Here is an 18,685-nt window from a genome sequence, read left to right as displayed (position 1 = left end):
CCCTCCCTCACCCACCACTGGTCTCCTGGCACCCACCTGCCCTCCCACACCAACCACTGGTCTCCTGGCACCCACCTGCCCTCCCACACCCACCACTGGTCTCCTGGCACCCACTCACTTGCCCTCCCTCACCCACCACTGGTCTTCTGGCACCCACCTGCCCTCCCACACCCACCACTGGTCTCCTGGCACCCACCCACTTGCCCTCCCTCACCCACCACTGGTCTTTTGGCACCCACCTGCCCCTCCCTCACCCACCACTGGTCTTCTGGCACCCACCTGCCCCTCCCTCACCCACCACTGGTCTTCTGGCACCCACCCACCTGCCCTCCCTCACCCACCACTGGTCTCCTGGCACCCACCTGCCCTCCCTCACCCACCACGGGTCCTCTGGCACCCACCTGCCCCTCCCTCACCCACCACTGGTCTTCTGGCACCCACCCACCTGCCCTCCCTCACCCACCACTGGTCTTCTGGCACCCACCTGCACCTCCCTCACCCACCACTGGTCTTCTGGCACCCACCCACCTGCCCTCCCTCACCCACCACTGGTCTCCTGGCACCCACCTGCCCTCCCTCACCCACCACTGGTCCTCTGGCACCCACCTGCTTGCCCTCCCACACCCACCACTGGTCCTCTGGCACCCACCTGCTAGCCCTCCCACACCCACCACTGGTCCTCTGGCACCCACCTGCCCTCCCACACCCACCACTGGTCTCCTGGCACCCACCCACTTGCCCTCCCTCACCCACCACTGGTCTACTGGCACCCACCTGCCCTCCCACACCCACCACTGGTCTCCTGGCACCCACCCACTTGCCCTCCCACACCCACCACTGGTCTCCTGGCATCCACCCACTTGCCCTCCCACACCCACCACTGGTCTCCTGGCACCCACCCACTTGCCCTCCCACACCCACCACTGGTCTCCTGGCACCCACCCACCTGCCCTCCCACACCCACCACTGGTCCTCTGGCACTCACCTGCTTGCCCTCCCACACCCACCACTGGTCTCCTGGCACCCGCCCACCTGCCCTCCCTCACCCACCACTGGTCTCCTGGCACCCACCTGCCCTCCCTCACCCACCACTGGTCCTCTGGCACCCACCTGCTTGCCCTCCCACACCCACCACTGGTCCTCTGGCACCCACCTGCCCTCCCACACCCACCACTGGTCTCCTGGCACCCACCTGCCCTCCCTCACCCACCACTGGTCTTCTGGCACCCACCTGCCCTCCCTCACCCACCACTGGTCCTCTGGCACCCACCTGCCCCTCCCACAACCACCACTGGTCCTCTGGCACCCACCCACCTGCCCTCCCTCACCCACCACTAGTCTCCTGGCACCCACCTGCCCTCCCACACCCACCACTGGACTCCTGGCACGCACCTGCCCTCCCTCACCCACCACTGGTTTTCTGGCACCCACCTGCCCTCCCTCACCCACCACTGGTCCTCTGGCACCCACCCACCTGCCCTCCCACACCCACCACTGGTCTCCTGGCACCCACCTGCCCTCCCTCACCCACCACTGGTCCTCTGGCACCCACCCACCTGCCCTCCCACACCCACCACTGGTCTCCTGGCACCCACCTGCCCTCCCTCACCCACCACTGGTCTCCTGGCACCCACCCACTTGCCCTCCCTCACCCACCACTGGTCTTCTGGCACCCACCTGCCCTCCCTCACCCACCACTGGTCGTCTGGCACCCACCTGCCCCTCCCTCACCCACCACTGGTCTCCTGGCACCCACCCACTTGCCCTCCCTCACCCACCACTGGTCCTCTGGCACCCACCTGCCCCTCCCTCACCCACCACTGGTCTACTGGCACCCACCTGCCCTCCCTCACCCACCACTGGTCTCCTGGCACCCACCCACTTGCCCTCCCTCACCCACCACTGGTCGTTTGGCACCCACCTGCCCTCCCTCACCCACCACTGGTCCTCTGGCACCCACCTGCCCCTCCCTCACCCACCACTGGTCCTCTGGCACCCACATGCCCTCCCACACCCACCTACCACTGGTCCTCTGGCACCCACCTGCCCTCCCTCACCCACCACTGGTCTCCTGGCACCCACCCACCTGCCCTCCCTCACCCACCACTGGTCCTCTGGCACCCACCTGCCCTCCCTCACCCACCACTGGTCCTCTGGCACCCACCTGCCCTCCCTCACCCACCACTGGTCCTCTGGCACCCACGTGCCCCTCCCTCACCCACCACTGGTCCTCTGGCACCCACCTGCCCCTCCCTCACCCACCACTGGTCTCCTGGCACCCACCCATCTGCCCTCCCACACCCACCACTGGTCTTTTGGCACCCACCTGCCCTCCCTCACCCACCACTGGTCCTCTGGCACCCACCTGCCCTCCCTCACCCACCACTGGTCCTCTGGCACCCACCTGCCCTCCCTCACCCACCCACCACTGGTCCTCTGGCACCCACCTGCCCTCCCTCACCCACCACTGGTCTCCTGGCACCCACCCACTTGCCCTCCCTCACCCACCACTGGTCCTCTGGCACCCACCTGCCCACCCTCACCCACCCACCACTGGTCCTCTGGCACCCACCCACCTGCCCTCCCACACCCACCACTGGTCTTCTGGCACCCACCTGCCCTCCCTCACCCACCCACCACTGGTCCTCTGGCACCCACCCACCTGCCCTCCCACACCCACCACTGGTGCTCTGGCACCCACCTGCCCTCCCACACCCACCACTGGTCTCCTGGCACCTACCCACCTGCCCTCCCTCACCCACCACTGGTCTCCTGGCACCCACCTGCCCTCCCTCACCCACCCACCACTGGTTCTCTGGCACCCACCCACCTGCCCTCCCACACCCACCACTGGTGCTCTGGCACCCACCTGCCCTCCCACACCCACCACTGGTCCTCTGGCACCCACCCACCTGCCCTCCCACACCCACCACTGGTCTCCTGGCACCCACCCACAACTGGTCCTCTGGCACCCACCTGCCCTCACACACCCACCACTGGTGCTCTGGCACTCACCTGCCCTCCCACACCCACCACTGGTCTTCTGGCACCCACCTGCCCTCCCTCACCCACCACTGGTCCTCTGGGACCCACCTGCCCTCCCACACCCACCACTGGTCCTCTGGCACCCACCCACCTGCCCTCCCACACCCACCACTGGTCTCCTGGCACCCACCTGCCCTCCCACACCCACCACTGGTCTTCTGGCACCCACCTGCATTCCCTCACCCACCACTGGTCCTCTGGCACCCACCTGCCCTCCCTCACCCACCACTGGTCCTCTGGCACCCACCTGCCCTCCCTCACCCACCACTGGTCCTCTGGCACCCACCTGCCCCTCCCACACCCACCACTGGTCCTCTGGCACCCACCTGCCCTCCCTCACCCACCACTGGTCCTCTGGCACCCACCTGCCCTCCCTCACCCACCACTGGTCCTCTGGCACCCACCTGCCCTCCCACACCCACCACTGGTCCTCTGGCACCCACCTGCCCCTCACCCACCACTGGTCCTCTGGCACCCACCTGCCCTCACACACCCACCACTGGTCTCCTGGCACCCACCTGCCCTCCCACACCCACCACTGGTCCTCTGGCACCCACCTGCCCTCCCTCACCCACCACTGGTCCTCTGGCACCCACCTGCCCTCACACACCCACCACTGGTCTTCTGGCACCCACCTGCCCTCCCACACCCACCACTGATCTCCTGGCACCCACCTGCCCTCCCACACCCACCACTGGTCCTCTGGCACCCACCTGCCCCTCCCACACCCACCACTGGTCCTCTGGCACCCACCCACCTGCCCCTCCCTCACCCACCACTGGTCCTCTGGCACCCACCTGCCCTCCCACACCCACCACTGGTCCTCTGGCACCCACCCACCTGCCCTCCCACACCCACCACTGGTCCTCTGGCACCCACCTGCCCCTCCCTCACCCACCACTGGTCCTCTGGCACCCACCCACCTGCCCTCCCACACCCACCACTGGTCCTCTGGCACCCACCCACCTGCCCTCCCTCACCCACCACTGGTCCTCTGGCACCCACCTGCCCCTCCCTCACCCACCACTGGTCCTCTGGCACTCACCTGCCCTCCCTCACCCACCACTGGTCTTCTGACACCCACCTGCCCTCCCTCACCCACCCATCACTGGTCCTCTGGCACCCACCTGCCCTCCCACACCCACCACTGGTCCTCTGGCACCCACCTGCCCTCCCACACCCACCACTGGTCCTCTGGCACCCACCTGCCCCTCCCTCACCCACCACTGGTCCTCTGGCACCCACCCACCTGCCCTCCCACACCCACCACTGGTCCTCTGGCACCCACCCACCTGCCCTCCCTCACACACCACTGGTCTTCTGACACCCACCCACCTGCCCTCCCACACCCACCACTGGTCCTCTGGCACCCACCTGCCCTCCCGCACCCACCACTGGTCCTCTGGCACCCACCTGCCCTCCCATACCCACCACTGGTCCTCTGGCACCCACCTGCCCCTCCCTCACCCACCACTGGTCCTCTGGCACCCACCCACCTGCCCTCCCACACCCACCACTGGTCCTCTGGCACCCACCCACCTGCCCTCCCTCACCCACCACTGGTCCTCTGGCACCCACCTGCCCTCCCACACCCACCACTGGTCCTCTGGCACCCACCCACCTGCCCTCCCTCACCCACCACTGGTCTTCTGATACCCACCTGCCCTCCCTCACCCACCCACCACTGGTCCTCTGGCACCCACCTGCCCTCCCACACCCACCACTTGTCCTCTGGCACCCACCCACCTGCCCTCCCACACCCACCACTGGTCCTCTGGCACCCACCTGCCCTCACCCACCCACCACTGGTCCTCTGGCACCCACCCACCTGCCCTCCCACACCCAGCACTGGTGCTCTGGCACCCACCTGCCCTCCTACACCCACCACTGGTCTCCTGGCACCCACCCACATGCCCTCCCTCACCCACCACTGATCCTCTGGCACCCACCTGCCCTCCCTCATCCACCACTGGTGCTCTGGCACCCACCTGCCCTCCCTCACCCACCACTGGTCCTCTGGCACCCACCCACCTGGCCCTCCCACACCCACCACTGGTCCTCTGGCACCCACCAGCCCCTCCTACACCCACCACTGGTCCTCTGGCACCCACCTGCCCTCCCACACCCACCTGCCCCTCCCACACCCACCACTGGTCCTCTGGCACCCACCTGCCCTCCCACACCCAACACTGGTCCTCTGGCACCCACCTGCCCCTCCCACACCCACCACTGGTCCTCTGGCACCCACCCACCTGCCTCTCCCTCACCCACCACTGGTCCTCTGGCACCCACCTGCCCTCCCACACCCACCACTGGTCCACTGGCACCCACCTGCCCCTCCCTCACCCACCACTGGTCCTCTGGCACCCACCTGCCCTCCCTCACCCACCACTGGTCTTCTGGCACCCACCTGCCCTCCCTCACCCACCACTGGTCCTCTGGCACCCACCTGCCCTCCCTCACCCACCACTGGTCCTCTGGCACCCACCTGCCCTCCCACACCCACCACTGGTCCTCTGGCACCCACCCACCTGCCCCTTCCACACCCACCACTGGTCCTCTGGCACCCACCCACCTGCCCCTCCCACACCCACCACTGGTCCTCTGGCACCCACCTGCCCTCCCACACCCACCACTGGTCCTCTGGCACCCATCTGCCCTCCCACACCCACCACTGGTCCTCTGGCACCCACCTGCCCTCCCACACCCACCACTGGTCCTCTGACACCCACCTGCCCTCCCACACCCACCACTGGTCCTCTGGCACCGACCTGCCCTCCCACACCCACAATAATAACCATGGCAACATCCACAACTACAATAATAACCATGGCAACATCCACAACAATAACCATGGCAACATCCTCAACAATAACTATGGCAACATCCACAACTACAATAATAACTATGACAACTTCCACAACTCTACAATAATAACTATGGCAACATCCACAACTACAATAATAACTATGACAACATCCACAACTACAATAATAACTATGACAACTTCCACAACTCTACAATAATAACTATGGCAACATCCACAACTACAATAATAACTATGGCAACATCCACAACTACAATAATAACTATGGCAACATCCACAACTCTTCAATAATAACTATGGCAACATCCACAACTACAATAATAACTATGGCAACATCCACAACTCTACAATAATAACTATGACAACATCCACAACTACAATAATAACCATGGCAACATCCACAACTACAATAATAACCATGGCAACATCCACAACAATAATAACTATGGCAACATCCACAACTACAATAATAACTATGGCAACATCCACAACTACAATAATAACTATGGCAACATCCACAACTACAATAATAACTATGGCAACACCCACAACTACAATAATAACCATGGTAACATCCACAACTACAATAATAACCATGACAACATCCACAACTACAATAATAACTATGGCAACATCCACAACACTACAATAATAACTATGGCAACATCCACAACTACAATAATAACCATGGCAACATCCACAACTACAATAATAACCATGACAACATCCACAACTACAATAATAACTATGGCAACATCCACAACTACAATAATAACTATGGCAACATCCACAACTACAATAATAAATTTGGCAACATCCACAACACTACAATAATAACTATGGCAACATCCACAACACTACAATAATAACTATGGCAACATCCACAACTACAATAATAACCATGGCAACATTCACAACTACAATAATAACCATGACAACATCCACAACTACAATAATAACTATGGCAACATCCACAACACTACAATAATAACTATGGCAACATCCACAACTACAATAATAACTATGGCAACATCCACAACTACAATAATAACCATGACAACATCCACAACTACAATAATAACTATGGCAACTTCCACAACTACAATAATAACTATGGCAACTTCCACAACTACAATAATAACTATGGCAACTTCCACAACTACAATAATAACCATGGCAACATCCACAACAATAATAACTATGGCAACATCCACAACTACAATAATAACTATGGCAACATCCACAACTACAATAATAACTATGGCAACATCCACAACTACAATAATAACTATGCCAACATCCACAACTACAATAATAACTATGGCAACATCCACAACTACAATAATAACTATGGCAACATCCACAACTACAATAATAACTATGGCAACATCCGCAACTACAATAATAACTATGGCAACATCCACAACACTACAATAATAACTATGGCAACATCCACAACTACAATAATAACTATGGCAACATCCACAACTACAATAATAACCATGACAACATCCACAACTACAATAATAACTATGGCAACATCCACAACACTACAATAATAACTATGGCAACATCCACAACTACAATAATAACTATGGCAACATCCACAACTACAATAATAACCATGACAACATCCACAACTACAATAATAACTATGGCAACATCCACAACTACAATAATAACTATGCCAACATCCACAACTACAATAATAACCATGACAACATCCACAACTACAATAATAACTATGGCAACATCCACAACTACAATAATAACCATGACAACATCCACAACTACAATAATAACTATGGCAACATCCACAACTACAATAATAACTATGGCAACATCCACAACTACAATAATAACCATGACAACATCCACAACTACAATAATAACTATGGCAACATCCACAACTACAATAATAACTATGGCAACATCCACAACTACAATAATAACTATGGCAACATCCGCAACTACAATAATAACTATGGCAACATCCACAACTACAATAATAACTATGCCAACATCCACAACTACAATAATAACCATGACAACATCCACAACTACAATAATAACTATGGCAACATCCACAACTACAATAATAACCATGACAACATCCACAACTACAATAATAACTATGGCAACATCCACAACTACAATAATAACCATGACAACATCCACAACTACAATAATAACTATGGCAACATCCACAACTACAATAATAACTATGGCAACATCCACAACTACAATAATAACTATGGCAACATCCACAACTACAATAATAACTATGGCAACATCCGCAACTACAATAATAACTATGGCAACATCCACAACTACAATAATAACTATGCCAACATCCACAACTACAATAATAACCATGACAACATCCACAACTACAATAATAACTATGGCAACATCCACAACTACAATAATAACCATGACAACATCCACAACTACAATAATAACTATGGCAACATCCACAACTACAATAATAACCATGACAACATCCACAACTACAATAATAACTATGGCAACATCCACAACTACAATAATAACTATGGCAACATCCACAACTACAATAATAACCATGACAACATCCACAACTACAATAATAACTATGGCAACATCCACAACTACAATAATAACTATGCCAACATCCACAACTACAATAATAACTATGGCAACATCCACAACTACAATAATAACTATGGCAACATCCACAACTACAATAATAACTATGGCAACATCCGCAACTACAATAATAACTATGGCAACATCCACAACACTACAATAATAACTATGGCAACATCCACAACTACAATAATAACTATGGCAACATCCACAACTACAATAATAACCATGACAACATCCACAACTACAATAATAACTATGGCAACATCCACAACACTACAATAATAACTATGGCAACATCCACAACTACAATAATAACTATGGCAACATCCACAACTACAATAATAACCATGACAACATCCACAACTACAATAATAACTATGGCAACATCCACAACTACAATAATAACTATGCCAACATCCACAACTACAATAATAACCATGACAACATCCACAACTACAATAATAACTATGGCAACATCCACAACTACAATAATAACCATGACAACATCCACAACTACAATAATAACTATGGCAACATCCACAACTACAATAATAACTATGGCAACATCCACAACTACAATAATAACCATGACAACATCCACAACTACAATAATAACTATGGCAACATCCACAACTACAATAATAACCATGACAACATCCACAACTACAATAATAACTATGGCAACATCCACAACTACAATAATAACTATGCCAACATCCACAACTACAATAATAACTATGGCAACATCCACAACTACAATAATAACTATGGCAACATCCACAACTACAATAATAACTATGGCAACATCCGCAACTACAATAATAACTATGGCAACATCCACAACTACAATAATAACCATGACAACATCCACAACTACAATAATAACCATGACAACATCCACAACTACAATAATAACCATGACAACATCCACAACTACAATAATAACTATGGCAACATCCACAACTACAATAATAACCATAACAACATCCACAACTGCAATAATAACTATGGCAACTTTCACAACTACAATAATAACTATGGCAACTTTCACAACTACGATAATAACTACGGCAACCTCCACAACTCTACAACAATAACTATGGCAACATCCACAACTACAATAATAACTATGGCAACATCCATAACATTGCACTAATAACCCTCCGTACAACAACCAACCTCCTTTTAGTTAGCTGAACAGTCTGTCCTCCTAAGGTTCCTCAACGTCATGAAAACGGTCAATGTAAAGTGTCCTCTGCTAACCTACCAGAGGACCCAAAACAGAAAACGGGACAGTACGTCACTTTTCGCGAATCGCTTCCATCTTTTAGTACGACATTTTTTGACGTTATGTAACGCATACGTGCGAAAAGCGACGTTCTTGGTAGGAGGACAGGTTGAGTTGAAGGGAATGAAGTTTGTTGTGCGTCTTCGCTCAGTAGGTTTCCCGGGGGCCTTTGGGACCAGATTCACGAAGCAGTTACGCAAGTACTTACGAACGTGTACATCTTTCCTCAATCTTTGACGGCTTTGGTTACATTTATTAAACAGTTTACTAGCATGTAAACTTCCCAATCAACTGTTGTTGTTGTTATAAACAGCCTCCTGGTGCTTCGGAGCTCATTAAATGTTTAATAATTGTAAACAAAGCCGCCAAAGATAGAGAAAAGACGTACAGGTTCATAAGTGCTTGCGTAACTGCTTCGTGAATCTGGCCCCTGGTATGCCCAGATTAATATCTTACGTCCAAGATTAACGTAGTAATCGTTCCTGTCGCGAGGTTCAGGACACTAATTTGTTTAATTTAGGTAATTCACACCTTGAAGAATGGTGTTGGACTTGCTATAGTCAAGCCTCTGGTTTGTGAATACTTAATGATAAGCATCCGTTGCATGTGATTTGCGTATGATTCTAATCCTTGCAGGAACAATGATTGACTGGGAATTCATTTTGCACAAATGAATTTCATTTGTGCAAAATGACACAATGAGAATGGTGGAAATCTTGAGAGAGAGTATTATATTTCTAAGACACCATTGTTTTGGAATTGGAAAACATGCCTGACGAACCTGATCGAGTTCTACGCCAAGAATAGTAAAACACGGCAGTGATAGATGAATTACAGTTTCCTAGATTGCCATAAATCCTTCAACATTGTCCATAATAGCAGATGGATTGATAAGGTGGGAAATTGGGCTGTGGTAACTGGGAAGATACTGGACTAGATTAGAGAATATCTGACACAGAAAACAATTCCAATGAGAGGGAAGTTTCAAGCTGGGTGGCGCAAGGGTCAGTGCTTGAACCACTTCTGTTTCAGAGTGATGTAAATGACCTCCATGAAGAGGTAAGATCAGACATAACACTGCTTGCAGAAAGTAAATAAAAAATATGAAAAAGGTGTAATTATCGAAGAGATTTACATAATACTACAATAGATCGTCGAAAGGCTGTAGGAATTTATGAAACTATGGGTATGGGAGTTTAATCCTCAAAAATGTAAAGTATTAAGAGTTTGAAGAAGGGAGAATAGACACTAGGACAAAGGAAGTTGCAGAAATCTAAAGAGGAAAAGCACAAGGGAGTGAACGTGACCCCAGAAGTACATGAACAGAATAACATCATCAGCATATGCAACATTAACAAAAACAGTTTGCTTGAGAGCCTAAGCAAGGAATCCTTCAGAATACTATATACAGCACATGTTAGGCCAGACCTAGAATATTTAACTTCAGCATAGAATCATACCAATTTAAGCACAGTTTAGAAAATGTAAAAGCTTCAAAGATATTCCAAGAATCAAAAACCACATACATAAGAGATGAGCTATGTGGACTAAGTAATACATCTAACGGCATGTAGAACAATAAAGGCCTTGGGACGATATGATCACAACGTAAGAGACACTTGAGTTGAATATATAAAGTGGAGAGGGACAGTTTTGTCCCAGTTGAGAGACACCTGACGTAAGGGACACGGGCAGGTGGAAGCTGCATCATCACTACCACTGACAGACGTCCGCTCCACCACTGACACCGCCTGCCCGCCTGCCTGCCTGCCTGCCTGGCCAACACGTTACTGTACCGCCACGACGCTAACACGTCCCTACACCACAACGTCCATAATACATCACTTACTTCATCCCCACATTTACTGCACATCCACCTCGCAAACACGTCGTTTGCACCACCACCAGCACCACCATTATCTTAGCAACACGTCCCACGGGCCACCACTCACCACCACGCCATCATACATGCTGCACAACCACCCCTGTTCTGAGAGGCCTTGCACACCCATAGCCCACTAGAACGCCTCATTTCCCTGTCATCGCGTGCTTATGTCTGAAACAAACCACAACAATTAATTAAAACTGCGTGTATATGCTGATACGTAACGTGTCAAGTTTATTACGTTATCAAAAAGAATGTTTGAGTATGAGATGAATATGGTAAGCCTTCAGCGTCTGGTTGATTAATACATTGTTCCCGCATAAGGTTCAGACATGCAGATGTTGACCGCCAAAACGGAACTAGGCCACAAGAACGTTTGGCGGGAAATCCTGAACCACTGGTAAAATGTCCCATTGTTAACCCAAGTATTCGTTGCTACCAGAAATGTTCACTAAGAGTCATTTGGCATTTACTCATTACTTTCTTGGTCACATTGGTTTTGTTTTGGTGCTAGGCTTAAAGCCTACTATTAAAGCCGTGACAAAAGCGTGAAGACCAACCATCAAGTATACATTGTCCTCTAAATGCATATACACCGATAAAAGACATACACTTCTCAATGTATATGAAGATAAGTGTGACAGAAATGATATATTGCCTAACAAGAGTCAAAGCGAAAATACAGCGATGGTGTTGTGGTCGACAGGTTCCCTGATCCAGGTGCTGGGAGAGCGTCCTCGCTCCACCAAGAGCCGCCTCGGTCAGTTCAAGAGTGAGAAGGAAGCCGTCCGTCAGTGTTTTCTTTTCAGGTGAGTCTTGATAAATATTTTTGCCTCCATAAACACACGCCATTAATGCTTTAAGCCGTGCAAACAAAAGATGGGAAGAATAAATGGTGTAATAGAACACTGAGAGTTAAGCAGCTGCTGTTGTAGGCTGCATAATGGGGGGAAGTAGTTAGCCCTATAGAGAGGACCTTGAAATAAGCCCAAATTATAGGCTTATAATTAAACTTATACAGCGAAATAAGCTGTACACAAGCCTGTGTACAGTATATATATATATATATAAATACTGTACATAGGTTTGCTGCACCACCAACAAAGTTAATTACTATCACATTTAAATTGCATTCATAAATCACGTAAGGATTCGGAAGGCCTGAAAAGGCATAACATTCCTGCTGATTCCTATTAATAACTTCAATTTGCCTCCTTGTTTCACTACATACACACCCACACAAAATAATACTCTGATAATTACAGACAGGTCTGGGGTGTATAATTAAAATAATTAACAATTTTTTTATAAACAAAATTGAAAATCTTTTGTCAGCTTCGATAATGTTTAACGTTAGTTGAGTAGACCAGGGGCTAATGAAGCCTCATGCCATAGTTGAGTAGACCAGGGCTAATGAAGCCTCATGCCATAGTTGATAGACCAGGGCTAATGAAGCCTCATGCCATAGTTGAGTAGACCAGGGCTAATGAAGCCTCATACCATAGTTGATAGACCAGGGGCTAATGAAGCCTCATGCCATAGTTGAGTAGACGAGGGGCTAATGAAGCCTCATACCATAGTTGATAGACCAGGGGCTAATGAAGCCTCATGCCATAGTTGAGTAGACGAGGGGCTAATGAAGCCTCATGCCATAGTTGAGTAGACGAGGGGCTAATGAAGCCTCATGCCATAGTTGAATAGACCAGGGCTAATGAAGCCTCATGCCATAGTTGAATAGACCAGGGCTCATGAAGCCTCATGCCATTCCGTCAGTAACCACCTGATCGTCGCGACGAGGACCTCTGGCGGGAAGCTGCACCTGGTGGCGGGCGTGGGCAAGGTGCCCCTCAATGATGCTACGCTCATCGAAGACCCTAACGAACTGGGCAACCAGGACGATGATGGTGGTAAGCTCTACACGGTACTGTTCCACTGTCATACTACCATACTACGTACACCCTTCTCTCTCTCACTCTCGCTCTCTTTCTTTATCTTTCTCTTCCTCTCAATTTATCTTTCTTTCTCTTCCTCTCAATTTCTCTTTCTTTCTCTTCCTCTCAATTTATCTTTCTGTTTCTTTCTCTTTTTCACTTTCTCTTTCTTTCTCTCCCTTTCTTTCTCTTTATTTTTCTCTTTCTCTCTCTGAAATCGCACTGTGGGGTTGAGTTAGATGCCGATATTTCTTAAAGTGTGGCACTGGAGCCGACCCTACGTGGCTTATGACACTCCCCTACCCCACATGCTTTAGGTGTAGAAGTTAGGTGAGGCTAGCCCTAAGCGTCTGGCCTGGATCCTTGGATCCTGAATCCTATATGAAAGGTCAGTGGAGTGAGGATGTTAATGGTCACTTTGTCCCCCGTGTACAGAGTCGTCGGTGTGCTCCTTCTCGTCTCAGAGTAGTGGGGTTAGTGACAGCTCAGCGGCCACCAGCAGCGGCTCGGGGCCCGGCAAGAACTTCCCCGTAGAGCAGGCAAACCTTGACTTTAAGATCGTGATCGAGCAGAAGACTGGCCCGGCTATAACGCTCCATCTAGTGGCGCCCACCATGCAGGAGAAGCAAGCCTGGATTAGCGACATTAGTCAAGTATATTTTTCTTTGTCATATGTTGTCACTGTATAATATTTACGAAATTCACAGTTATGGTTATATGTTTAAATATAGGTGAAGCGGTGTCATGAATTGGTCTGTGTATAATGAGACTTTTTCCCGCCATGATCTCTCCAGTGTTTGGACAACGTGCACTTCAACAACTTGTTCAGGTCCTCCATGTCGGACACCTCCTCCATAACTATGCCACACTTTATCAAGAATGACCCCAAACTTTTCCGGGATGACATCGACATTCGTTTCTCACGGACACTCAACTCCTGCAAGGTGAGCAGGTATTTGGGTTATATTCCTTTTTGCATAACTAGAAAAAGTGAGAGCTATTGCCTTCTGCATAGCGAGATAAATTCGTTAACTACAGAAGGTAATTAAGTCCTTTTGCAACATGAGAAATAGAACCCACTGTTTACCATAGACTATATACTTGTTATTTTAAAGTGAGATAAATTTTAGAGTATATGCTCATATAATGAGAAGAGTCTGAGTTCAACACCCACATACAACACAGCCAAAAACATGTCCAAAAACAGTTCACATTCTATTTAAAAAATCAGATACAATGCCGCGCTCTGCTTCCTTCATGCTATAATACTCTCTAATATCTATCAATCTGCCGCAAAACACATCAAAAACATTGTATCGCAGCAAAAATCAACTATCACAACTGTCATAAATTCTTTCCTCAAACAATATGCAGCATCTTTGTGACGATGTATTCCACTTTCGGAATAGGAAGTACCCGAGCTCGCATCGCAACACCCACTTCCCAACAGCCAAATGATACAAATTACTATCCATATTCATTATATTTAAATTTCTCAAGCAAATAACCTTGAAAATATGATTCCATCACATTCATTATGAAATAAAAAATAAACATAAGATGCTGGATTGCATTTAGCGTAAGTAACACATTTTTTACTGCCAGGTTCCCCACATTCGGTACGCAACACCAGACCGGTTGCTGGACAGACTCACCGACCTACGCTTCTTGTCCATCGACTTTCTCAATACTTTCTTATTGACGTACCGTGTCTTCACCGACGGCATCTCAGTTCTAGAGGCCCTGAAGAAAGTGTACTACAACCCCGACGTCCACGACCAGACAGTGGACTCCAGAGACTCTTCAGTTGAGAGGTCAGTATCTGCAGGCGATGAGTCACAATAACGTGGCTGAAGTATGTTGACCAGACCACACTAGAAGGTGAATCGACGACGACGTTTCGGTCCGTCCTGGACCATTCTCAAGTCGATTGTCAAGTCTCAAGACCATTCTCAAGTCACAATCGACTTGAGAATGGTCCAGGACGGACCGAAACGTCGTCGTCCCTTCACCTTCTAGTGTGGTTTGGTCAACATACAGGTCAGTATCTCTTCAGTAACCTTCTAGCTTGGTGTCGCAACATTTTGCTACCAATGTTTAAAATGGAAAATATATTCCCCCTTTCGTATCATGTGATAATTTTCTGGATATTGCCCTAGTATACCGCAGAGATAATTACTGTTTAAGTACCGAGTGTGCAATATAAATATAATCCAACAGAATAGTACTTGTATAAATGAGTGTAATTTGTGCACTCAGGATACAAGCGTAAGTATTGATTCTATTTATTAGAAATTAATGCATTAGAAATGTACGTTTTTTGGGAATAATGGTTATCGGCCTGTTTTGGCCTGGGATAGGCTGGGTCGAAGCCTATGCTCAGCAAAAGCATACAAATTAGACATTTGTGTTGGCAGAATCGTCTCGAGTTATATCATTGTTATCCTATCATTCTACATAATAATACGAGCGAAAAAACTTCTAAATATAAAAATATATCATTCTAAATTTAATATTAAAATATTTTCATGTAGTGGGCGTCGGTTGTGGTGCATCCCCGGGGAGACGGGAGGGAGGGGGATTGATTCAATTTAAATTTAAATTTAAATACGTTTATTGAGGTAAAATACACATAAAGGGATGAGGTAGCTCAAGCTATTCTCATCCCGTTATTGGTTCAATGGTCCTGCTGTTGCTGCGCCAGATATTTTATATATAAACAACCCAAATCAAACGTGAAATTAGATGAAAGTGACGCGCTTTGGGGGGTCCAAGACGGATTGAAATGTCATCATTTTCATTTTGATATGTTTGGGTTTGGGTTACTTGCGTCAGCCAAGTTGTTGTGACTTATTGTCTGCATTAAATGTGTTACCCGACAGATCGCCAGAATACGTAGCCTCACCACCGCCAGACATAGAGAGTGGTCGTAACTCTCCCAGACGCACCTCAACTATCAGTGCTTTCTCAGGTAAGACAAAGCCTTTAGTGTCAGCTGCCCTCAAGACGGTTACTTCATTAAGCCACATTAAACAATAATTCGCTACCTATTGACTATTAATTCTTCATTGATTTATTATTTTCACTTTAAAAGTTTTAACTTGGTTTGCGTCTGGATCTGCCAGCATAGGCTGCATGAGAAGGAATGGGAACACTCATGTTTATTCCCAAATACTGTGCATATATGAAGGATTTCGCTCGGGGAAAGGAAGTATTTCATAGCGTTCATCAAATAAGTATTTGTTTCTTTAAACCTACATTATGAGGTGTGTATATACACACAGAAATCACAATAGCGTGATGCATCCAATGAACAAATCCACAAGGGCCGTGACGAGGGTTCGAGCCTACGTCCGAGAAGACACCAGACGCTGCCTTAATCGACTGAGCTACGTAGGACGTAGGTTCGAACCCCTCGTCACGGCCCTTGTGGATTTGTTCGTGTGTATATATATGGCGTTTGGACACACACACACACACGTAGCTGAGTCTTAAGATGTAAGGTGATGGCGGCTAGTGAGTCCCCCTGATGCGAGGTGTACCGTGTGCTGCAGGGTTCGAGGTGGAGGCCCCGCGGGAGCGTTGCTGGACCTTCGACGCTCAAGTTGCAAAAGCTTCTGGCAACCAGCACTGGCGGTGGTCTTATAGGCGGTGTAAGTCCTTGTTTCTCCAACACATGTGATATTTTTTTATTTCAAAATACTTTTTTCAGAAATTTGTCTGTGTTCTTCATTGTAATGTTCCATTTTTCAAATTTTCTTTCCCAGATCTGTGATCGCTGACCTGTAGATCATATAACTTTGGTTTTTAACTAACTAGACATATGTATTTAAATTTTCTTTGATGGCCGTTAACAGACAGGGTAAAATGCTTCACAAACAACCATCCTTTAGACTAATATACAGCACACAAGCCATGCAAAGTTTGACTGGAGAGTTTTCCCGCGCACAGTTGAAGAGGAGCAGCGGGAGCAGGAGGAGCGCCGCGCGAGGGATGACGCTGCGGCCAACGAGGCGCTCTTCCACCCCAACGACAACTTTCCTGTAAGCGCTCCCAATTCTCCCTTCAGTCCTAAGAAGGTGGGTCTCTCTCTCGCTCTCTCCTGAGAGAACTAAAACGTTTTGACATGTATGCAATTATAAATCACACACACACAGTGTCAGTAATTAAAACAATAAAGACAAGATGTAACCATAGAACTGAGCAAATATGTGCAAAAGAACCAGACACAAAGGACAATGAATGATAAAAATATTCGGTGAACAGAATGAACATAGATAAAAATAGAATTAAGTGAAAAATTCAGGATGATGGTAACTCAAACATGAGATAGGTACCACAATGGCACCTGTCTCCAGTGGCTTAAACACACAATGTAACCCCATAAAATTAGTGACGTCCGAATTCCGCCGAGTGACCGTTTTTTTCTCAACTTAGAACCATAAAATTTAAAACACTAAATCACACACATTACTCAAACTACTCGCACCCTAAACTAAACCTAATATACCTTAGTAGTTATTTTTGTTAAAAGCATTGGTGTCTGGCCCTCAAGGGGGCAGAATGATGTCCCGTGGTGCAAGCGACTCTTAACAATGTAATTACACGATAATACTGTTTTTAATCCTCACTGTTTAAAGTAATCTAACTCGTCTTAATATTATATTCACGTATTTCTTTTTTATTTAGTTTTGCATTACAGTTTTATCTAAAGATGCAACACCTAATGACATTTTATATCAAGCAATTACGTTCTTATTGCAAAAAATTATTATATATAAGATGTATAAGATGGCTACTGCATGTGCCTTTTTTAATTCGTTGTTTCTTGCGAACAAAATAATTTCTTAACTATTCTGTATTCGACTGTTTTGTATTCATCCCATCTTTCATAAATAATAGTGCAATTAACGACTAAAGAGTATATGTGAACAGTGTTTACATGGCTTCTTCAAAAACTGGAACAACCTAGCCTCTCCCAGACCTAATATAAGGAATACAAGGCCGAATGTATACCCAGTCTTATGCCTAATAGAGAAAATACAAGTACCTGATTAGGCCTTGGTAAGGATAGGTTT

At 48.3% G+C, this 18,685-nt stretch overlaps 1 protein-coding gene across 4 annotated transcripts in view; it reads left to right on the top strand.

Annotated features, from left to right (window-relative positions):
* Positions 1–18,685, top strand: part of LOC123769535 (ras-specific guanine nucleotide-releasing factor 1) — a 126,419-nt gene that overhangs the window by 81,659 nt on the left and 26,075 nt on the right. The window contains exons 9-16 of one of the 4 annotated variants that reach the window (XM_045760755.2): positions 12,383–12,485; positions 13,450–13,583; positions 14,043–14,260; positions 14,402–14,551; positions 15,213–15,421; positions 16,490–16,578; positions 17,162–17,260; positions 17,559–17,650. In XM_045760755.2, the coding sequence (XP_045616711.1) occupies positions 12,383–12,485; positions 13,450–13,583; positions 14,043–14,260; positions 14,402–14,551; positions 15,213–15,421; positions 16,490–16,578; positions 17,162–17,260; positions 17,559–17,650 (1,094 nt within the window). Of the gene's footprint in view, positions 1–12,382; positions 12,486–13,449; positions 13,584–14,042; positions 14,261–14,401; positions 14,552–15,212; positions 15,422–16,489; positions 16,579–17,161; positions 17,261–17,558; positions 17,687–18,685 lie in introns of all 4 variants that reach the window. The other 3 variants (XM_045760754.2, XM_045760757.2, XM_045760756.2) reach the window with 3 other exon arrangements.

The sequence above is a fragment of the Procambarus clarkii genome, chromosome 63 (genome assembly GCF_040958095.1).
Source record: "Procambarus clarkii isolate CNS0578487 chromosome 63, FALCON_Pclarkii_2.0, whole genome shotgun sequence".
Taxonomy (NCBI): Eukaryota; Metazoa; Arthropoda; class Malacostraca; order Decapoda; family Cambaridae; genus Procambarus; species Procambarus clarkii.
The sequence above is the reverse complement of the archived record's forward strand: the minus strand, read 5'-3'. Positions and strand labels throughout refer to the sequence as shown.